At 51.1% G+C, this 21,732-nt stretch overlaps 7 protein-coding genes across 7 annotated transcripts; 3 read left to right on the top strand and 4 right to left on the bottom strand.

Moving 5' to 3' along the window:
* Nucleotides 1–1,288: 1,288 nt before the first annotated feature.
* EJ05DRAFT_479553 (uncharacterized protein) lies at nucleotides 1,289–5,304 on the top strand. The gene is made up of 7 exons (XM_033744695.1): nucleotides 1,289–2,129; nucleotides 2,202–2,884; nucleotides 3,286–4,142; nucleotides 4,189–4,403; nucleotides 4,448–4,722; nucleotides 4,770–4,851; nucleotides 4,912–5,304. Exons 1-7 carry the CDS (start codon nucleotides 1,780–1,782, stop codon nucleotides 4,976–4,978), a joined length of 2,529 nt encoding a protein of 842 aa, XP_033597036.1. The 5' UTR covers nucleotides 1,289–1,779; the 3' UTR covers nucleotides 4,979–5,304.
* A 269-nt stretch (nucleotides 5,305–5,573) lies between these two features.
* EJ05DRAFT_533226 (uncharacterized protein) lies at nucleotides 5,574–11,659 on the top strand (the record flags this gene model as incomplete). The annotated part of the gene is made up of 3 exons (XM_033749117.1): nucleotides 5,574–7,616; nucleotides 8,049–11,328; nucleotides 11,514–11,659. 3 exons carry the CDS (start codon nucleotides 5,574–5,576, stop codon nucleotides 11,567–11,569), a joined length of 5,379 nt encoding a protein of 1,792 aa, XP_033597035.1. The 3' UTR covers nucleotides 11,570–11,659.
* A 1,810-nt stretch (nucleotides 11,660–13,469) lies between these two features.
* EJ05DRAFT_145356 (uncharacterized protein) lies at nucleotides 13,470–14,096 on the top strand. Its single transcript, XM_033739278.1, has one exon. It carries the CDS (start codon nucleotides 13,578–13,580, stop codon nucleotides 13,965–13,967), a length of 390 nt encoding a protein of 129 aa, XP_033597034.1. The 5' UTR covers nucleotides 13,470–13,577; the 3' UTR covers nucleotides 13,968–14,096.
* Nucleotides 14,097–15,920, bottom strand: EJ05DRAFT_145367 (uncharacterized protein). Its single transcript, XM_033739279.1, has 3 exons — nucleotides 15,688–15,920; nucleotides 15,403–15,639; nucleotides 14,097–15,340 (listed from the first exon to the last, which is right to left on the bottom strand). The coding sequence occupies exons 2-3, from the start codon at nucleotides 15,539–15,541 to the stop codon at nucleotides 14,226–14,228; spliced, it is 1,254 nt and encodes a 417-aa protein (XP_033597033.1). The 5' UTR covers nucleotides 15,542–15,639; nucleotides 15,688–15,920; the 3' UTR covers nucleotides 14,097–14,225.
* On the bottom strand, nucleotides 15,604–16,163 carry EJ05DRAFT_145398 (uncharacterized protein). The gene has a single exon (XM_033739281.1). It carries the CDS (start codon nucleotides 16,072–16,074, stop codon nucleotides 15,760–15,762), a length of 315 nt encoding a protein of 104 aa, XP_033597032.1. The 5' UTR covers nucleotides 16,075–16,163; the 3' UTR covers nucleotides 15,604–15,759.
* Nucleotides 15,849–17,948, bottom strand: EJ05DRAFT_145390 (FAD-binding domain-containing protein). Its single transcript, XM_033739280.1, has one exon. The coding sequence runs from the start codon at nucleotides 17,734–17,736 to the stop codon at nucleotides 16,252–16,254; it is 1,485 nt and encodes a 494-aa protein (XP_033597031.1). The 5' UTR covers nucleotides 17,737–17,948; the 3' UTR covers nucleotides 15,849–16,251.
* EJ05DRAFT_145351 (uncharacterized protein) lies at nucleotides 17,949–21,646 on the bottom strand. The gene is made up of 4 exons (XM_033739277.1): nucleotides 21,625–21,646; nucleotides 21,101–21,459; nucleotides 20,966–21,037; nucleotides 17,949–20,546 (listed from the first exon to the last, which is right to left on the bottom strand). Exons 2-4 carry the CDS (start codon nucleotides 21,169–21,171, stop codon nucleotides 18,161–18,163), a joined length of 2,529 nt encoding a protein of 842 aa, XP_033597030.1. The 5' UTR covers nucleotides 21,172–21,459; nucleotides 21,625–21,646; the 3' UTR covers nucleotides 17,949–18,160.
* Between the last annotated feature and the right edge of the window lie 86 nt (nucleotides 21,647–21,732).

The following is a 21,732-nucleotide window of genomic DNA, read 5'->3' as shown; positions in this document are numbered from 1 at the left end:
ACTTTTCGTTGACATGCCGCTTCGTCCTGGAGTAGCAGGTCAACACATCGCTGCTATAAGACTGATAGACAGCAGACAGCACCACCTTATATGCAGAACTGATGCAGCATTAAATGTCGGCTGAGATCGTGCATGGCCACGTCTTGCTGATCATTGCGTTGAGTCTTGAGACAACCATGGCTGTTGATTCCATTCACTCAGTCTCAAAGCATTCCACGTCCTGAAAGCCTCCTCTCGTCCCTCCGGCTCTGATGCATTTCGAGCTGCTCACACTCTCACGATCGGAGCGGGCTTCAATCGCTATGGTCAGAACAGCATGTACTGGATTTCATCTCATTCCTCGTAGAGATACCGTATAAGTGCGCAGTAGTCCACTCCAACGATTCGACACGCCCGAGGTGGGTGCTGCTTTACACCCAATTAGATTCCCATGCCGCTCTTACATTTACACTCTTGTTCCCTTAACATGCAGCATGACGCCAAACAAAGCATGCCAGGAAGAAGAGGCCCAGCCTACCCAAAGTTAAACACAATAAGGCATCCAGGCAGAGTTCTCTTGGCGGCTCTCACGTGATAGCCTAGAGAAGATGCGAGCCGTATCATCAACGTCATCTCTCTGCACGAGCATCCACATTCACCTGGACACATCCATCGCAACTCCCTCTGTCCCTATTATAGTCAAGTCAGTCCATACACAAGGGAATGAATGCTTCTCCACATGCTCTTATGGGTCCAGTCCTAGGGGGGCTGTCGGGCGTACGGCGTAGACCTAGCCTATTGGTCTCGAGCGACTGGGATGAAAATCTTGACTTGATCGTCCAGCAAACGGCTTCTCTTCAATTCAACACGCCCATCACCATTACCATATACCAAACAGACATAGGTAGCCGCGTGGCCTAGCAGTGGAGCCGCTCGCTCAGGAATCTGCCAGGCTTCCTCATCGATCTTAACTTCACCAGTCTAATTTCTCTTCATGTCGCCTTTCAAAACACCCACCTAGATACTTCGCACCACTGGACTGCAGGTCGACGACATATACCCCGCAGACTGTTTTACCTGCAGCTCTGGCGGGTCCTGGCATCTGCTAAGGTACAAATATATTGCTGACAAAGTTGATGTCTCCACTTCCAAGGTTAGGTAGTTAGGTAGAGCCGGAACTGCCACTGCCATTCCCTCGGGATCGGTGTCAGTCACGACAGGAGTAATTCTCACCTACCTGTTGCAGACTTGATGCACACTGGATGCTGCTAACGAATTGCTGAATCTCATATGCCTTTCATGCTCACTTCAGAATGACTCCGCTCTAAAGTAATGCTTCGAGGCCCTCAATGCTAGCTAACAACCATTTAGCTTTCTAGCTTTCGACTCTATACTTAGCATGCATACTAGCAACGGATATGCTGGCTTGAATTTTGCTTGCCATTGACGCGGCACATGCGAAAGGGGGGGCTCCTTCAAACACGTTTGCGTAATGAATTTCCTAGGTGAGCACTATCCTACATCAAGGAATATAACTCACATTCGGCTTGGCTGCACATGCCGTACCGTTCGGTAAGTACTTGTGGTAATTGTTGTGATTTGCTCCACCACTGTCAAACGTTGTGCGAGACTTGATCCTGACGTACCATGCATTCCGTACATGCGCAAGGCCTCCCTTGCGTGTTCGGTGGTTGTAGTAGATCGTTGTAAACGACGTCTCTAGTCATGGATATAAAGCATCCCACGCCGTCGTACATGTACCCTACAAGCACAGAGGCGAAGAGTCGCCATTCCCCTCCAATGGCTATTCAAACTTTGTCCACTTTCACTGGTCCAGTGTCGGACCACCAACTGTCTCGCGATGCTCATCGCGCTCCGCCTGTTCTGAACATCATCGACATCCGCCGTGATGCTGATGAGTTTGACATTCTCGATTGCATCCATACAGGGCTTCGCCCAGCAGATGGCGGCAAGAAGACCATGCCAACCTTGTTGTTGTATGACGAGGAGGGCCTGAAGCTCTTTGAAAAAATAACATATCTCGACGAGTACTATCTCACGAATGCTGAAATCGAGGTCCTGAGCCTGTATGCCGATCGTATAGCTCAACGTATACAGCCCCATTCGATTATATTGGAGCTTGGAAGCGGGTAGGATCCGCTCCCTCGGCCTTTAGACACTGTATCCGGAGCCATAGTTGCCGGTTACTAATAGCATTCTAGCAACCTACGAAAGGTCAACATTCTTCTGCAAGCCCTCGAGAGAGCTGGAAAAGAAGTTGAATACTTTGCACTAGATCTCAACCTAGCTGAGCTGGAACGCACATTGAGCGACATACGCCCCGGAACATACAAGCACGTCAGATGCTCTGCTCTCCACGGTACTTATAATGACGGTCTCGAATGGCTGAAACGGCCTTCCATGTCCTCGAAACCCAAAACGGTCCTTTCACTAGGCTCGAGTCTAGGCAACTTCAAAAGAAGTGAAGCAGCTTCCTTCTTGGACGATTTCTGTCAGGTACTGCAACCTGGGGACAATATGCTCATTGGAATCGACGCATGCAAAGATGCTCCAAAGGTATATCGCGCCTACAACGACGATAGTAATGTCACCCACCAATTCACCTTGAATGGGTTGAAGCACGCCAATCAGTTGTTAGGCAGTAAAGGGTCATTCAATCTGGACGAATGGGAGGCTGTGGGCGTGTACGAAGAAGCGTATGGACGTCATGCTGCTTTTGTGGCGCCTACAAAAGACGTGATTGTTGATGGTGTCGCAGTCATCAAGGGAGAGCGCATCCGTATTGAAGAGAGCCATAAGTATTCAGCATCAGAGACCGAGAAGCTTTGGCAAGGCACCGGATTTCTGGAATCAGCACAGTGGCGAAATGGGGCTGGCTTCTATGGTGAGTATGAAGTTGATTGTTACCCATCCATCACCTGCACGAGCAATCCTTTTCTTTGCGCTAGCATACACTGCCTACCTACCTATATCTACCTACAAACACTACCTACACTACTACACTACGGTACCTCAGCTACCTTACACTACCTTGCCCCACTTGCCCATCAAACTATCATTCCTGATGTCATCATCGCACCTGCCGCCCCCGTAGAAGGAACAAGTCCCCAACGCACGCGACTGAATCATCCATTACCTGGTAATCTTGGGTAAACTAAATCGTGCTGCCTAAGCAAGCAAACCTCTCTCAGCCTGTGTATCATCCTTCCCTCTCCTCCCTGACAGCATTATCATATTTCTCCGCTGCAGTACGACATTCGCTAACCACAATTCGCCTGCTTCTAGGCTTGCATCTCGTATCCAAGCCACGTGTATTCTTCCCCATGGATCCTGAGACATATGCGGCGCGACCCGTCCCCACTTTGCGGGAATGGGACGAGCTATGGAAGATGTGGGATCTTGTCACGCGCGAGATGATTCCTGGGACCGAATTGCTATCGAAGCCTATCGAGCTGCGCAACGTCTGCCTTTTCTATCTTGGCCACATTCCAACTTTCCTTGACATTCATCTAACTCGTGCAACCGCTGATCGGCCGACCGAGCCGGCCTACTATCAAAAGATATTCGAACGAGGTATCGACCCGGATGTCGACAACCCGGAAAAGTGTCACGCACATAGCGAGATTCCTGACGAGTGGCCGCCTGCCGAGGAGGTCATCGAGTACCAGGCTAGGGTCCGCTCGAGAGTGCGGCAACTCTACCAAACTGGACAGTCTGAGAATGACTCTCTGGTCCGACGGGCATTATGGTTTGGATACGAACATGAAATAATGCACCTAGAGACGCTCTTGTACATGCTGATTCAAAGCAACAAGACACGCCCACCTCCCGTGACTCCTGCTCCAGATTTTGAGGCGCTTGCCGCACAAGCTCAAGCTGCAGCAGTGCCAAACCAGTGGTTTAAAGTTCCCGAGGCCACCATTACCCTTGGCCTAGATGATGCACATAGAACTGGAGACCCGTCGCGCTATTACGGATGGGATGTCGAGGTACCGAGCCGTAGAACAAACGTCAAAGCTTTCGAGGCAAAGGCTCGACCCATCACTAACGGCGAATACGCCGATTATCTTACAGCGACCCAAAGTGGCAAGATTCCTGCGTCGTGGGCCACTGACGGTGACCCTCTGGCTAAGGGAACAATCGTAAGTCTGGGCCGCCGTGCACTCGGTAGTTTGGTAACATAAACAGGATCGGTACGTCCGTACGGTATACGGTAACGTTCCTCTGAAGTATGTCCTTGACTGGCCTGTCTCCGCGTCCTACGATGAAGTCGCCGCATGCGCTCAGTGGATGGGTGGGCGCATCCCATCAGAGGAGGAAGTGCGAAGTATCTATGCGTATGTAGATCACAAGACACGTGAAGCTAATAAGAATCTGGCAAATACTATTCCTGCCGTGAATGGGTAAGTATCAACTCTGTGAGTATATCTTGTGCTGACAATTCCAGTCATCTCTCAAACAACGGCGTCCAGGAGACGCCACCATCAGAGACCAATTCGAACGGCTTCTCCGATGGTGTGCACCGGACAGACCCCAAGGAACTCTTCGTTACTCTCAGTGGGGCGAACGTCGGCTTTAAGCATTGGCACCCAACAGCCGTTGCCGCCAACGGTGACAGACTTTCCGGTCAGGGTGACTTTGGAGGTCTTTGGGAGTGGACGAGCACAGTGTTAATGGGACATGAAGGCTACGAGCCTATGGATATATATCCTGGCTACTCCGGTAAGACATACAAACATCAGGTGGACACTTCTGCTTACTCTACATAGCCGACTTCTTTGACGGTAAGCATAACATCGTTCTAGGTGGATCTTGGGCTACTCATCCAAGGCTTGCCGGGCGCAAGAGTTTGTAAGTCTAATCCTGTGTATTTACAAAGGAAAAATACGTAGCTCACTGACTTAATTATAGTGTCAACTGGTATCAGCGGAATTACCCTTACGCGTGGGCTGGTGCCCGCGTCGTCCGAGACCTCTAAATGCCCGTGGTCAGGATAAGATAGGGCCGTGTTTTGGATAAATTCTGCATCCAAGCAGGTTTTGCAAAAGTGCTCACATTCGCTAGGTCTACTGTCTACTTAAAATCATATTCATCAGTCACTCTTTCTGGAAGTGTTGTATCGTGATTAGCACGTGCATCCCTATTCCTTATACACTGTTCTATTTTCATATTGATAACCTAAGGATGACATGTGCTTTCGTTCATCACCCTTGAGAACGATATCATTGCTGTAACAACAAGGATATATACGCTTGAAAGGGGTGCGATGCATCGTACGCTAACCAGTTTAGTACTAGCATTGGCCTTAAGCTCACTTCTTGGCACTTCCCAATGTCGTGAAATCATCTCTGGACTCTTGTACGTGATCGATCATCGTTTATTTTCACTTCGCCACGTCAAATGGTGCACAAGGCTCGCGTGTGAGTTAGCAACTAGCAGATAACCGTTGAATAACTTTGATGCGCCACGTGACGCCTTCAAACGATTCGACGAAGCCCGCGCCTTCGAAAGCAAAGGCGCAATGCACTGAGCGCCGCGTTCCAGAGTTCAATACTACATAACACCCAACGAGAATGCCGCCGTCCACTAATTCTTACAAGCCGACACAGTTCCAAAAGCTATGCACGCTCTGGACTCATGGCGATGATTTGTCTCGTGAAGACGTTGTCTTCAACATCGATAAATTCCCGGAGCTTGGTCTGAGCTATGGCTCTTTAGTTCAGATCATTGCCGTCAAGGATACGAGTGCTGTCAGAGACTTCCAAGGTCTTGTGAGGAACACATCTTCCGACACGCTCCTCCGCATCAAATCAGACATCAAAGACGCTAATGTGCGGAGACTGTCGATTGTTGGTCAGTCTTCAAAGAAAGCTCGTAGGCCATCTGTAACGCTTACGCTCGATGAGTCGGGTATGCCGATATCAGGTGGGCGCGATGTTGACGTCGAGAAGTCATACATGTTCGTTTGCAAACCAATGCCACCGGAGCTGAAGAACCGGTATCCGCATCTTCAAGTCACTGTTAGCAAGCACATCGCTAAGACTATGGGATTTCGTGACCGTATGAGCGTCGTCCTTACAAATGCTGACGAAAATAGCAATTCTGCATCGCATGTCGAGATTACCTTTCGAGATGAATATCTCGCGAGATCAGACATGTGGCGTTTGGCCATTTCTCAGTTGAACCAGAGAACCGTTTACAAAGGGCAAAATTTACTGTTCCTTAATACGATCAAGGCCACAGTGAAGAATATATTTGTGAATGGCGAGACGAAACACTCGGCCTACTTCTGTCCCTCCACCAAGCCAATTTTCCGGAGCGAGTCTGCACGCTATGTTGTCTTCATACAAATGTCAAAGGAGATGTGGGATTTTGATACCGAAGGTACCGGAGAGATCATGTTCAACAAGGTTATCAACGGCTTTCTCCCGGAGCTGTTCAAGCGTTGGATGAGAATCAATGCTCGTCATTTGGTGTCCATAATCTTGTTCACGCGTGTCGAGTACGACAAGGACCCTAACAATGCCACCACCGAGCCTTCATACAAAGACTTTTATCGAGTTGTAGTTAGCGAAATGGCCAACAGTGACTGGATAAAGATCTTGTACCAACTCAAGAAGGAATTTCGCACATTCCTCCGCGACGTTTCGCTCATACCGAAGGAAGAGAGCACGACTAACGGGAAAAAGGTTCCTGGTGTCAAGATTGCCGGCATTCCCACGACAGCATCCAAGGGGAACATTCTGGAGGCAATCAATCTCGCCGTTACCCAATTCTCACAAGATCATATTGACCGAGACTTGGTACGCACCGGTATTTCTGTGATAGTCATCACGCCTGGGACTGGAGTACACGAAGTTGACTACAACATGCTCAAGCTGACTACAGACACTCTGATCGGCTCCGGAATCGGGATTGATCTGGTCTGTCTCTCACCTATGCCGCTCCATTCTGTGCCTCTCTTCACATATCGCAGCCCTCGCGTTATGACAGGAGCAAGAGAGGCTGCACTTCCACTTGCGCAAAGAGGACCTAAGGAACTGGGAGCTGATCGTTTCGATGACCTCACGCCGAGGCAGACTTCGGCCAATTTCGGTGCTATTGGGAGCCCTCGAAAACAACGCCTGGGAAGCAGCTTCAAAGGAAGTACACCTCCACCGGAACTATCAGAGCTGACGGGTGGCAACTGGAGATATGCAATACCACATTGGCTGGACGTATCTTTCTGGTCTGGACCGTCAGACGAGGTGGTTGAACTCTCTCGCGGAAGCATCTTGAAGAGGCCATCGTCAAGGACCCGACCGCGAACACAGACGTTCAATCTGCGTTGTCGCATGTACGAACTGCAGATGATGGGAGTCATGGAAAACGAGCTCAGCAGCATATCGGTCCCATTTGTGCATGTTGATGGCACATACTCTGCGCTTCTTCGCAAATACAACGACAAACTACGTTCAACGTCTCGTGGTCTTCGAACTACATTATCGTTTGACGATATGGACAACGATATTGGGCCTGATTCAAACGATACAGAGCCACATCGCCCAATTAATGCCAAAGAAAGAAACTACGTCCGATATCTCAACACATTTTGGATGAAAGCCTACGACGACCAAGTTTTCAATCCTCCAGACCATCGGCAGCTCCCCAATGGCTTTGAGCAGAAAGTCTTGGACGATATAGAAAGACACCAGTACCAGCCTTCTAGCGTACATGAGTCGTTCATTTCTGTACTCCCTCGTTTGAGCTCATCACTTGGGACGTCTGCTCGGCCACCAACTTCAGTAAATATCGATCTGCATCAGATAATGGGCGAAAGAAACAATAATCGGTTGTCCAGTGTACGAGAGCAGTCGAATCTCGGACCCCGAACAGTGGACAAGAGGTCTCGTCAGTATGAGGCTTGGCTAGGTTCCTCGCCACCTGTAAAGACACGCGAGACATCGCGCGGTCCAAGTACCAAGCACAGAGATAGCAACGCAAGTGAGCAACCTGAAGTTTTGACTTACAGCAATTGGCTATCGTCGCAAGAGCAAATTTCTCCACAGAACTCTTTACCAAGGTTACCCACTAAAACTGACCTGCCACAACGCTCAGTACCCTCTGCCGATCAGGGTACTCGTATTGAAGTCAAGAAACGTACGGACGATAAAACATTGAAGGGCAGTACCGGATCCAGCTCTGCTAAGGGTCTGCCTCGATTGAATCTTTTATCACGGAACATTAGCTTCGGCAAGAAGGGGTTTGTTCCCGCGGCCAGTGTTAGCATCAATCCCGTCTCAGTGGAATCACCTAGCATCAGCATGGGGAAAATCGCACGCGAGAGATCAGATCGCACATCAGGTACCCCTAAAGCGACAACGGTCGAGTCTTCTTTCTTTCCGCCGCAGAGAACTGATACACCTTCTCCGGCAATCAGGAGGATGTCGAGTTTACTCAACCGGTCTGTTGATCCCAGTCCACCACCTTCCCGGCTGGGAGAGATTGAAGAGCACGACACCAACAAGGAAGAGAGGCCTTCACAGCCCATTACTATCCGAAGTTCGTCTCATGTAACGGACAGGGACAGCTCTCCGCCTGTGGAGAGAGCCGCGGGTTCCACTGGAACCATCAATTCCGAAACAACCAAGGTTGATAGCAACCATAGGACTTTTGGAGCAAGAGACACCGGCTCGCTCTTTCTATTGGCCGGCTCTAGGGCTCTCCAGAATCAGACAGGGCCGAAACTGAACCTGTCAACAAGTGGTGGGGGTCCGATAATCCCAAAAACGCTGTCACCAACAAATGCACTCGCTCCGTGGCTGGTGCTGGTCAACCCCTGCAATCCAAAGAAGAACAACTTCAGCATTGCAAGCCAATTCCGGAGATGGCAGCATGTCTTTCCACGCCCTCTGCGCACGTCAGATATCAAGTGGAAGTCGTTATCTTCTCCTGCCTCTGTCCCGCTGACGAATGACTATTTTCCAACTGCCGATCAACTCGCCACGGAATATCATGAAAGTCCGTACAAGGTCATCCATAACGACGATGACGAGCCTACAGACAAACTCAAGGAACCTCTTATCCGCGAGCTGGTAGCATTCAGGCTCTCGCATGGATTTCAGATCATCATAGGCCCATCGGTAGCCCAGGTAGCTGGAACCCAGACAAAAGTCGAAAACATCTTTGATGAGAAGTACATGTCGCAAGACGGTGATAGCGTCTACATGTCTGTTGGAAGTGTCATTCATCAACTGGTTTGCATCAGTGCAGGCGAGGTCGAGGTGAAGAGATATCATCGCAAGCCCACTACTGCGTTAGAGACTCAGGATGGCGTGGACAAGCCTCTGACGTATAAGCCTCTGATTCGAACACAGCTCGCTGATGGCTATGCGCCGAGAGAAATTGTACTCAAACCTCCGATGGACGATCTCAACTGGAACCTTGTTGACGCGTTCCTTGCTGGATACCAGGACGACTTTCTAGAACCTCTTCATTTCTGGCGAGCAAGATTTGTTTTGATCCCCGTTGAACTGCCCCATAATACACGTAGACCTGTTCCTGAAGACTCCGAAGAGGAAGTCCGTCTCGAGGGCATCAAGAAGCTCACACAGCTTTGGCAAAGAAATCGATGGATACCACCCGAGGAGCGTCACCTTCCGAACCTGCCCCATAAACAGAAGGATCCCAACCCGTTAGCAATCGAATACCAGACCAGAGATCCGTCTGCTGTAGTTGCTGCAGGTGTGGAGAGCAAGCTGCTTACCGAAGGGGAGCCAGCTCTGTTTGAAACACAGATCTTTGAGGATGTGGGCGCGTACCACTCGGACAAGCTTGACCTTGCAAAATTGGCGCAAGACATACAGGGCGAGGATGGCATACCTATGCGCGACCGACGATGGCATTGGAAACTGCATTACAACTGTTTCGTTGGTTCAGACCTCACGACCTGGCTGCTGCACAACTTTGTGGACATTGAATCGCGGGAATACGCTGTTGTAGTGGGTAATGACTTGATGAAGCAAGGCCTATTCCAGCACGTACAAAAGAGACATCAGTTCCGTGACGGTCAGTACTTCTATCAGATTGCCAGCGAGTATCGAGCCCCACGTCCAGAATCACGTATGGGTTCCTGGTTCGGGTCAAGGAGAGCGGACAGGTCAGTACCCGCGACGCCTCTGTCGGACAACCCACCAAAATCGTCGCCTTTGTACCAGCGTTCTATACGGTCGGGCCGCCCGGAAAGTCGTTCTTCGAATGGGTCAAAATCTGAGGATGGGGAGAAGACACCAACGGGAGCTCAAACGCCGCGACGCCAGGTCATGCTGAGCCACTCGATGCGATATGATGTTGGCCAGCGAAAGAGGTGTTACCGCCCGGAGATTGTGAATCTTCATTATGACAGGCTGCACAATCCGGACAATTGCTATCATATCCGTATAGATTGGATGAATGTCACATCAAAGCTGATTGAGGATGCAATCATGAGCTGGGCCTCGACAGTGGAGAAGTTTGGACTGAAGCTTGTAGAACTGCCAATCGCTGAAGGCTGCGACATTACCGAGATCAATCCATTCCGCGCTCCTTATCGCATTCGCCTCGCTGTTCCGCCGCCAAAACAACAGCCAAAACACTACTTTGACTCGTCCAGCTTCGCGCCTCAAGCCGTCTCTGACGAGTTTGTCTACCACAAGGCCCTTCTGCGCAGTCTCGGGTTCGTGCTGGACGTCGAATCCGCCGCCTCGTTCCCCGCCGACGTCGACGTCCAGTACAGCTGGGGCAAGCCGGACTACAAATACACGCAATTCATCCACAAGTCGGGCGTGCTGATTGCGCAAATCACCACCGACGGCGACTTCCTCCTCCTCGCCAACCGCCTCTACAACAACCGCGCCGCCCTCTCGCGCGAGTCCCGCTTCGACACCGCCCTCAAACTCGACACCTCCTACTCCCGCAACAACCCAAGCAACTCCTACCTCCGCTCCCCAACCATGTCGCCCATGGCCCGCCCTCTCCCAGACCCCATCCCCGTCCCCGCACCTGCCCCTGCCGCACCCGCGCTCAGCGCCGAAGCCCTCTACGACACCGTCCGCCGCGTCTGCAGCGACGAGCTCGCACTCTCCAAATTCTACGACTCGTTCTACAACGACGACATTGCGCCGCGCCCGCGCGCCAGCCCCAGTCCGCGCGTCGCCCCCGCACACGGAAGTGGTAGCGCTAGTGGAGGGAGTAGTGGTATCAGCGCTGCTGCTGCCGACGACCGCATCCCCAGTCTGGGCTTGCCGCCTAGTTTGCTGTGGCGCGAGGGTAGTCCGATGAGGATGGTGGAGAAGGGCGAGGGCGTGCCGAGTAAGAGGGTGCCGATGGGTGCTGCTGGAGAGGGGGGCAGGGGCACGCCTGGGTTTGGGCCGGTGAGGGAGGACGCGGGGAGGTGGAGTAGTGGTGGGATGAGCGGGGAGGATGAGTGAGTGGGTGGGTGTTGTATTGTATGTATATATGTATATATTGTGGGTGTCGTTTCGGATCTTAAAAAGGGGGTGGAGGTGTGGAGGAGGAGGAGTGGACTCCAGCACATGGATCTCAGCAGTAGGGGTACGTTGTTGATATCTCGACTGCGCACGCTGCTCCACTATGCAAATGTATACATACAGCTAGTAATCCTTTGAATATGAATTTTGACTACCTCCATCCATCTATCTACGCATCAACTTACCTACTTATCCACTCGATAGCGACGAACAATAATAAGATTGCGGAAGTAATTTCTTCCTGCTTTTTCTCGGTCTCCTTCCTTTCTTCATGCTCTAGATACTATGTACTATATATACTATATATATGCCACAACATGTTATATGAATTTAGTCAGGTGATGAAGAGTTGGTGACGTCAATCGCGTCTCTTACGTCCATTACACTGTGTATATATGTATATATATATAGTAATTTGATTTAATGATCAAGGGTGGGACGGAACGATAACGGAGAGAGAGAGACGTAGGGAGACGGTGTGTGTTTGTTATAGGGTTGTATGTATGTATGTATGTATGTATGTTTGTATCGAGTGAGTGCATGTTGTAGGGTAAGTCTCTCTCTAATACATGAAACCAAGCACCGATACACCGAAGCACAAACCAACAACACACCCAAGACAAGATATATAACAAGACGAAAAGATAAACATGCCTGTAGTCTCAAGAGAGTCGTTAAGAGTCTTTATATATATATCAATCCATGACAAATGCTAATGCTAATGATAATTGATAATTGATAACAATCATGGAAACTAGAAAACGAATAGAAAATAATCTAGACAATAATACATGGGGATTGGATTTTAAAGAGTTATTAGTTACTTTGGAAAGTCAGAGAGAGGGTCCGGGAAAGCTAATAATTACAACCAGAGTCAAAAAGGGGGTACCCCCGACAAAGAGTCAAGGGGGAGGAGGGGTCAGGGTGTCTGGAGTCAGAAAAGTCAGAAGTCCGAGGTTAGAGATGGTAGAGAGGCCTATAGAGTGAGTGTGTCAAAGGGACAGAGCTTTTTTTAAAAAAAAAAAAAAAGTCTGAAGTCTGAAGTCGGAAGTCTAAAGTCTGGGTTGGAAGTTAGTCTGTAGGCATGGCTAGATGCAGATAGTCAAGAGTCAGAGTCAAGAGTCAAGAGTCCGAGGCTATGGACGGATACCCCGGAGTCAAGGACAGAGTTGTAAGCTGATCATCAAATAAGACAGATAGATACACACACACACACACACACACACACACACACACACACACACACACACACACACACACAGAGAGAGAGAGAGAGAGAGAAAGAACCCTGTAGATCCATTTCCACAACACAGCACACTACATTTCCACAGCAGCACACCACAACACAGCACACCACACCACAACACAGCACCACAGCACACCACACCACAGCACACCACACCACAGCACCACAACACAGCATAACCTTTCTGTCCTTCTGTCCTTTCTATACCTATTCCTAATTATAGTACACACGCAGAAGACAAAGAGTGAGACAAAGAGTGAGACAAAGAGAGTGAGACAAAAGAAAAAGACACACAAGGACAACAAAACAAAAACAGAAGAAAACGAAGAAAAAAGAGATAAGAAGAAGAAAAGCCCAAAACCACATCCCCAACCCAAGCCCAGTTTCCCTTCCCACTTCCATTCCCCCTTCCCCTCCCCCTTCCCCCCTTTCCCCCCTAAAACCGGATACAAAGGTGACACTCGAAACAAAATACCTCTGAACGAACGAAGGTTTTATTCTTGACTTTTGATTTTGTGTCCATTTGTTTGTTTGTTTGTTTGTGCTTGTCTTTCCGCTTGTCTTTCCGCCTGTATTTCCGCCTGTGCTTGTATTGCCGCCAGTGAACATCGAATGTGTGCGTATTAATGTTGAATATTGAATACAAATATAAATATAAATATAAACATTCCATGTGTACACGTGTGTGTGTGTACGTTCCGTGTGTGTACGTTCCGTGTGTGTGTGTGTACGTACGTTCCGTGTGTGTGTGTGTACGTACGTTCCGTGTGTGTGTGTGTACGTACGTTCCGTGTGTGTACATGTGTTGACGTACGCAATTATGCATGCAAAAACTCAAAACCCCATCATCACTCCTCCCTCCAGCGGGCGGCAGAAACAATTGTAATTACCGAGACAAATACGATCCGATACTACTACTACCACTACTACTACTACCACTACCACCACTACTACTACTACCACTACTACTACGAGCCGACCTGCATATTTTCCACACAGACACACCTCCGTTCTTTCTTCCGGGTTATATATCGCGTTGTCTGCATAGACGAGACTTTTTGACAGTGATGTATGTTTGTTTGTTTGTTTGTTTGTTTGTGTATGCGTGTATGCGTGTATGCGTGCGCGTACGTTGTTGTGGTGCATGTATGAGCTGCTGGGCATCAGAGTTAAGTGACGACGAATGGCCCCGCCCAGCGCGCCGTGCTGTGTGAAGTCTGCAAAAAAAACACAGCATACTCCACACTAATCGCCACGACGACAACAACAACGACATTGCTCCGCATCGCATAAACCACAACCAGGCATCCATCAATTCCGTCGGGACCGCCACCACCAACGTGCAAAGCCGGCAGATTCCCCAGTTCGAAAGCCCAAAGAAAAAGTTTGCGCGTGCTCGTGGAGACACATGGTTCGGTATCAGGACATAGGGCGAGGCAGGTCGATAATACGTCGACGAGGCCCGTGTTTCACTAGGCTGGCTCCCATAGTCTTCGTCTGCCGCCTCTCATAGCACGACCTGCCGGCGTAGGCCGTGAGAACGAGTCTGGGTCGATTGGGCGTGCCGGGTTGGGTGATGGAGTTAGCCCCCGGGGAGAGTTGCGGTCGAGCGAGGAGGCATGAAAGGGCCCACGCGGCGGACCTCTGACCGGCGTTCTCCCACCACGACCACCACCGCTCCGAGACGACGGTGGCGGGCTGCGGGAGAACTCGTTTGGGTCGAGCATGTGGCCGTTTGATGTGGCCGAGCCGCGTGAGTTGCCTTTCGGGGTTGTGATGCCAGCAACATTCTCCTGAACGAATTCGCGGGATTTCTTTGGACCAACAGGGGTACGATTGAGCAACGCGCCCGGGGGCGAGTATAGTTCCTTGCTTTCTTTCTTGAACAGCTGGACGCGGTTCTTTAGGTCGCGGTCTTCACGGCCGATGATGTCACGGAGCTCTTCGAGACGACGGGCCCGTATGCCGAATTTGGAGGCAACGGCTTGTTTCTTCATGTCGTTGGTCAAAAGAATAAAATTCTGGAGCGCCGTTTCGGAGTTTGGCTCCTGGTTGATCAGCCACACGGAGTGGTTGAACAGCGGCCGCAACATGCGTGGTGCGCCATTTTCCTCGACGTCTGCAACCGCAACCCCATCCAGGCTGTTTCTCGCAGTATAGTCAGACACATTCTTCCTGTCGCCCTCTACCGCCGCTTTCTTTGGACTTCGTGCCAGTTTTCTGGGGCTCGTGCCGGGAGACAAGGAACTGGGCGAGCAGGGCGTCAGCGGCCGACGCTCGAAGCTCTGGCTGGAGTTCAGCGAAGCCTGGTCGGACTCTTCGTGCGCAGCATGCAAGCCCAGGGACTGCTCAAAGTCCCCAGCCAGGACATCTGGTTCGTCGTGCTCTGCGTGCCTCTCCGACAGCAGCGTCTCCGGGAGCATAAAGTCCTCCACCTCTTCCCAAGTACTGTATGCCTGGTCCGGCTCCTGCAAGTAGACGCCCGAGTTCGGCAGCGAGGTAATCTCGTCGAGCCAGTTGATCGCTTCGCGCGCATCGGAGCCTATGCGGCCGTTGATGTTCTTCAGTAGTTTCAGTTGCTCCAGGGCTATATTGGGAGGTGTGTCAGAGAGCTGGCCGAGCCAATGATGCTGCCGCCAGAAGCCTTACTGTGAAGCGGGACAAATAGCCTTATTGCACCTGCGCTCACCCATTTCCGGATACCATCACGTGTATTCTTCCGGAGCCCGGAGGCTAGGGCGCTGTCGTCGACGATGCAGTTGAACACCTTTCGGGTTGGGTTCAGCATGATGAAGCCACGTCGCACTGTATAGGTATGGGAGAAAAGGCCTTTTAGGCGGCGCGTGGTGCTGATGTTTGAAGTCGAGTGGTAGTAGTATTGGATACCTTTTTTATTGGTGATTTAATTCGAAGTGTGGTCTCGAAAGCGGTTACGCTGTGTGAGCAGTCATGGTGCAGAGAGGGACCGGGGAATCCGTTGCAACATGGATAGCGAGAGAGGAGCGGTCATGATAACCCACTGGGTGGAATGAAGAGAGATTGACGGTCGAGTGACCTGCAAGAAAACGTGGACAGAGAGTAAAGAAAGAAGGTCGTATGACGAACAAAGCGAATTGTGGGAGTGTGAAGAAGAAGGCTGGGTGGACTGTCGGACGCTGGTGGAGGCTTGCTTGGTGGGGCGAAGGTTCTGTGGTTGTGCTGTGTGCTGCTCCGTCCCGCTAACAGCCGCCGCCGCCGCTCCCACCTGATCCGACGCCTAGTAGCAGCAGTGTGTATAAATAGAGTTGTTGATACATGTATATTATACAATGCTACTAACATCTTTCGGAGCCATAGTGAGTACCGGCATGGTGTGTATTCGGCAGGTATAGCCCTAGTGAACTGTGATCCGCTCTATCCAAAACCATCCACAGCTAATTAAGCAGTACCTTATCTATCTATACCAACATTGTACATCATTTCAAGAAACGATTGTAGAGCCTACCACATAACACACGCTCACTTCTTGAGCAAATACTCCTTGCTCAGCACCGTCGACACCACCCCATACACTCCACTAATCGGCCACACGCCAAACGTCTTGTGTCGCAGCCAGCCCCGCCAGGTCGAGGGATCCGGAACAGGCTCTACCAGCGGCGCATTCGTCTTGCTGTACACCGTCGGCAGATTGCTCGCATGGTACTTTGCCCGTAGCTCGTCGTATGCCTGGCGGTCGTAGATGGACCAGAACTCCTCCTCGGTGTAAAAGGCCTGTGCGTATAGCCACTTCACGCCGCCGAATTCGCGCACCTTGCTCTCCATCTCTCTGTTCTTCTCCACAAACTCGGGGTACTTGGTCGGGCCTGGACCCCATACGCCGACATTCAGGAGGTGTTCGTTCGTCTCGAGGATGGAATCTTTCCCGCCGTTCGGCGATGCTGCGTATTTGCCGTCCTCTCTCAACGGGCATAGCCAGAGCGGGTAGATACCAAATGAGTCGTCGACGTACTGGATGAAATCTTGCACCCTCGACACCGGAATTGCCAGGTCTTGAATGATGTATTGCTTCGAATGCCCGCTCTTGTGAAGGGCATGATACATCACACGCGTGTGCATAAAGTGGTCCAGAGCCCATCGGGTAATGCGGTTGAACGGCGTCACGAACCACTTGAACGCATACTCTCCAGTCCAGAAAGCACCACGGTCATAGCGAAAAAGATAGTCTTCGATCGGCACCAGCTCCTTGGTCGGCTTCTCCTTGTTCTTTTTCAGAATCTTCTTGGCGTGTAGATAGAACCATGGATCAGTAGACTTGAGGAACCCTTGTTTCCGCAGACCAGTCGCTCCGTCAGTCTGTCTCCCAGTGACAATCACACCGCTATTCGCGCTGTACAGAATAGCATCAACATACTCAACTTCCTTGTTCGCCCTGCAGTCCTCAATCTTAGCCACAGCCTCCGGAATCGAAGACACAGGATCGTATGTGACTTCGACAAACCTCCTCCTCTCCACAAGCCGAATCTCAAGCAGCGTCAAAACACCAAGCGTGCCAAACGACCCAGACGCCCCACGAAACAAGTCCTGATTCTCGGTCGGCGAAGCCTTGACAAGCTCGCCATTCGCCAGAACAACCTCGATCCAATTCGCGGTCTGGTTGAAGAAGCCATATCGGAAAGAGCTGCTCTCGCCCGCCATGCCCACGAATCCGCCGCCTGCCGTGATGCCAGGAAATTCCATGACGACCTCCGGGACCAGACCACACTTTCCCGTCTCCTCCACCAGCCGGTCCATGCCCACATTCGGTTCGACGAGTGCCGTCTTTGCAGTCGTATCGACTTTCAGCACCCGATCAAGCTTGCTCGTGTCCACAATCTTGTCGCGCTGGAAGCCGGCATCGCGCGTGCTGTTTGTCGAGCCATGGTAGATCTTGAAGGGAACTTTCCGTTCGTGGAAGTCCCGGATGCGTTCGACAACAGTGTTGACGAGTTCGTTGTGAGAGTCCATAGTGTTGGAAGTTTGTTTGGCAAGCAATTAGTTGAGCTAGTGGTGGGTGGTGTGTGCACCTGAAATGGAAATTGAAACTACACTGCTGCAGACAACGAGTGGATTAAACAACAGATAAGGGTATATGCAGCTACGGATCTCTGTAAAACGACTAAACAGATGATATCGCGAGGTAATTGATGGGATGAAGAGCAGAGAAGTGAGGATTCATCAACAGATGTTGAGAGTACGCTAGTCCATGGATTGGGGAGTGCCGAAGCAACCGCTTCCCGTCGCCCCTGCCTTAACTCTAGCCTTAAAAGGGACGCCAATGTTTAATCCGCGTCAGCCTCATGACACCGAGCCACAATCATTCCTACGATTCATCATTCAACAAGGCATGGAAACAGATGAACACTTTTAGACAGCAATAGGAACAGTATTCTCATTCGACGTTGGGTACTCCATCAACATCAACCACCTCTCTCCCACGACTATTCCCCATCCCAAACCCCAAACCCCCTTTTGACCTTGGCCGTACAAGCTCCCTCAGTTCCTTCATTTCCAGCTTCATTTGCTCGATGTCCTGTCGCATACGAGTCATCTCATCACGCATTTCCGCACAAGCCTCATGCTGACACGGCGGCATCGCGGTACTTGCGGAGCTCTTATACTGGGAGCAAGACGTAGCTGTGCGATGATCTTGGATGGCAACCAGGCTACTGGGCGACTCGGGCGATCTAGAAAAGAAGGGCGAGTCGTGTGAGAGAGGTGATCCGGGCGATTGATTAGGTAGAAGACGTCTCCGGAGTGGCGTACCAAAGTCATCATTTGTGATTCTAGAATTAGATGGCCTAGGAGCCTTCGAGGTCTTTGCTGCGTGCGAACTCCTACGTGGAAACCACTCGTGCATACTGAGAGGATCACACCGTGCTGCTCCTGGTCCAAGTTTTGACGGCGGGTCGCCACTAGGCTTCGATGAGGATGGTGGTGAATACCCGTACACGGGCGAATGGGGAGACCCGGCAAGGACAGAGGCTGGGGATCTCGGAGAGCGGGGGTGATGTGGCCTAGCATTGTGTAAGGGATGAGGAGATGGCCGTACTTGGGGAGCCTTGGAGCATCGCGGGTCGTGGGAGATGGGGAGAAAGGCAGAGGAGCGGAACGCTGTGTCGTCTAGAGCGCCATCAGACTGTAGAGATGGTGACTGGATATCAGAGTCTAAGGGAGATTGGATGTGTTGCGACCGTCTACTCTTCCGGGATGGTCGAATGGCTGTCAATGGAGATGCGTTAGTCGAAGTGCACCAGATGTCCTCGTCCATGTCCAATTGCTTATGAAGCTTTGGACTTGGTATAGCGAGTGGCTTCACCAATGAGTCGATCGACTTATTGCTTGATTGCGATGACTTTTGCGGCCGATTGATATATGGTGCCAGCATAGCTATATTTCCGATCTTTCTTGGGTGGGAGCCAGACCCATCGGTTTGGTTCCTTCGTATAGCACCCACACCGCCAGGTTCTATCGAGATCAGAGCTTCTGTTCTGGGAAGAAGGCTCATGTCAGAAGCCATGAAAGCTCCTGGCATACGAGCGTGGCCAGATGGTCTATTTTTCCTTCGTGCCTTTGGTGCACGTCGCACGGTAAGCTTGGGAGGATTTGATCTTTCTCCCACAGCGTGAAGTGTATCGTCGGATTTCTTTGCTGATGTCGGGGATGCTTCTGTCGCAGTCTCCCATGCATTTTCCGATTGCAATGCGGCATCTAGGGCATCGTTTGAGCCTTTCGCGGTCAGAGGCGATGCTTCATCAGTAGTTTCCCAAGCACTCTCGGGTTGTGATGCAGCGTCGAGCTTCTCAGTGCTTCTTACTATCGAACCACGTTGCGCGAGGTCAGGTTCACCAGCTGAAAAGTCGTCCGGGACACTATTCAATGATGAATGAAGAGCCGAATCCAACTCCCTAGAGCTCTTATCAACAAACGTTGAGCTTCTAAGACGAGGGCGTATCCTTCGTGCATTCCGTTTGGGAGACACAGGAGGGTCGATTGCTTGCCCCGGTTTCACAGGGGAGAACAAATCCATATAGTTCGATGCAGGAATAGCTGGTACCTGCCTCTCGACCGTGCTTTTCAAGGGAGTAAAGTTTACTGTCCCTGACATGTCTTCGTCAATCGAGGTTCCAAGACTGCCTTCGATTTCCAGAGGCGTGATTTCTTCCGTAGGGGCAATCTCTGTCCAATCCTCTTCATTGGCCAGAAAGTCGTCTAGATCGGAAGCGTGCTCCTGTTTTGCTGCTGCCTCCGGCTCAATAGTTTGCTCCTTGCTGGTCAGGTCACCATTCTGGGATCCAAGGGCACTACTTATGGCACTGGGATTTTCACTATTGGCCTGGCTCGCTGCTTTACTGGCTGTATTCGGTTCCAAGGCCATAGGCCTCGCGGCTCTCGTAGTCCAGTGCACACCCAGCACAGGATTCGAGTCGCTATCCACGACCTTCTCTTGCAGCAAGAGTCCGATGGCGTTGAAGAGCAAGACTTTCCCATCCTGCCTGCCGATAGCAATGATGTGATCAGAGGCAGTCGATTGCGTAGAGGAAGTTTGTGAAGTTGGGCGGCTGGCAGCCTTTCTTTTGCCAGGACTCTGCCCTGTCGGCGAAGCAGGCTTTGTTTGATAGACAGATAACGATGTAGCTGGCGCTTTGACATGCCATGTCCTGAGAATCTTGCCACCTAGATCAAAGTCTACAATGCGGGCTTTTCCATCTCTCCCGATGCTCACAGCTCGCGATTGGTAGCCTTTGATAAAAGCCGCTCCAGTGATTGCGACGGTCCTCCTGACTACACTCTCACCGCCTTCGGATGCAATGCTTCTCTCTTGACGACCTATCACTGTATGCAAGCTCTTGAAGCTGCTGATCTCTCCGGTCTGCCGGTGGTGCTTGACCCCCCTCGCCACAGGAAGCCGAGAAGCATCGTACGCTGTGAGTGTTCCGTCTCTGAACCCCAGCAGGAATATGTTTGGTCGCTCGGGATGAAAGACAATCACATCGACGGGACTGGTGGAGGATCTAGGCTGGAGGAGCTGTGGTGGTGTCTTCAAGACAAGGTTATGTATGTATATCGCTGCAGGGTTCTCGGACGCGGTGATGAGGAGATGCGAGGTCGGCGACAGAGCAAGCGCGGTCGGAGGAGCCGGAAGATCGGACAGAGGAGTCAGGAGGGCAGACTGTTTGAGAGAGTAGATTTGGACGGCGTTTTGTAGCGAGGTAGTGAAATAGATGCTCTGTGAGTCGCTGGCATACTCCAACAGACGAACTTTGCCCTACAGGACCTTGTCAGGCTCTCTCGATCATGCGAAGCAGCTTGCGTCTTGAGAGGAACTCACGTCTGTTCCGCGCAGCCTGTAGCTTCGATCCAAGGCCTGCCGTAAATCGTGCAGCACAACAACATGGTCATCTGCAATGGCTAGCAGACCACTCCCGTCATGAGCTTCCCTAGCTGCAAGAATTCCACACGAGCCAGATTCAAACACCGGTCTCACGCCGTCCCGGTCCCATATCGAGACCTCTTTCTGCGTCGTTATGAGTAGGTGCTGGTCGGAAGGGAATCTGAAAGCCGCTCGAACCGGGGATCGCGGGGGAGCGCGGATGGGACTTCGATGTTCCCGGGTAGGGACGTTTCGCGTAGGCATACTATAGCATATTCAGATGGCGGATAGGAATGTTCATGTCTTCCTGGAAATCGCTGCAGTCAGTTGGTACTTTGTGTTGAGGAACAGGCTTGGCATTGACGTTCGCCCGGCAACTGCGATCTAATGCGCGATGCGTGTCGACGGCCATCGTAGATTACTGTAGAGCAGGTACAGTGTAGTTTGAAGAACGAAAGTTGAATTATGCTATGAGAACGCACCAAGATTCCTTGTGTATACTGAAAGCTGCATGATTGCTTCCGAGTGCATGGAGAGAAGTAAATTCTTAGCTAGCCGTAATACCGCCTATGTCCAAGTTGGACTCGTTC

The sequence above is a fragment of the Pseudovirgaria hyperparasitica genome (assembly GCF_010093815.1).
Source record: "Pseudovirgaria hyperparasitica strain CBS 121739 unplaced genomic scaffold EJ05scaffold_16, whole genome shotgun sequence".
Classification (NCBI taxonomy): Eukaryota; Fungi; Ascomycota; class Dothideomycetes; order Acrospermales; family Acrospermaceae; genus Pseudovirgaria; species Pseudovirgaria hyperparasitica.
The sequence above is the reverse complement of the archived record's forward strand: the minus strand, read 5'-3'. Positions and strand labels throughout refer to the sequence as shown.

Excerpts from the sequence above, each read along its gene's own strand:
- EJ05DRAFT_145356 (XM_033739278.1), top strand. The coding sequence starts at position 13,578 with ATGCAAAAACTCAAAACCCCATCATCACTCCTCCCTCCAGCGGGCGGC.
- EJ05DRAFT_145351 (XM_033739277.1), bottom strand. The coding sequence starts at position 21,171 with ATGACCATGTTGTTGTGCTGCACGATTTACGGCAGGCCTTGGATCGAA. Across the intron at positions 21,038-21,100 it reads ACAGGCTGCGCGGAACAGAC|GGCAAAGTTCGTCTGTTGGA; the intron begins GTGAGTTCCTCT and ends AAGGTCCTGTAG. Across the intron at positions 20,547-20,965 it reads CTACCTCGCTACAAAACGCC|GACCGTCGCAATCACTGGAG; the intron begins GTCCAAATCTAC and ends TGTAGTCAGGAG.
- EJ05DRAFT_145390 (XM_033739280.1), bottom strand. The coding sequence starts at position 17,736 with ATGGACTCTCACAACGAACTCGTCAACACTGTTGTCGAACGCATCCGG.
- EJ05DRAFT_145367 (XM_033739279.1), bottom strand. The coding sequence starts at position 15,541 with ATGCTGAACCCAACCCGAAAGGTGTTCAACTGCATCGTCGACGACAGC. Across the intron at positions 15,341-15,402 it reads GCTATTTGTCCCGCTTCACA|CCCTGGAGCAACTGAAACTA; the intron begins GTAAGGCTTCTG and ends CTCCCAATATAG.
- EJ05DRAFT_145398 (XM_033739281.1), bottom strand. The coding sequence starts at position 16,074 with ATGTTAGTAGCATTGTATAATATACATGTATCAACAACTCTATTTATA.
- EJ05DRAFT_479553 (XM_033744695.1), top strand. The coding sequence starts at position 1,780 with ATGGCTATTCAAACTTTGTCCACTTTCACTGGTCCAGTGTCGGACCAC. Across the intron at positions 2,130-2,201 it reads ATATTGGAGCTTGGAAGCGG|CAACCTACGAAAGGTCAACA; the intron begins GTAGGATCCGCT and ends ATAGCATTCTAG. Across the intron at positions 4,143-4,188 it reads CTCTGGCTAAGGGAACAATC|GATCGGTACGTCCGTACGGT; the intron begins GTAAGTCTGGGC and ends TAACATAAACAG.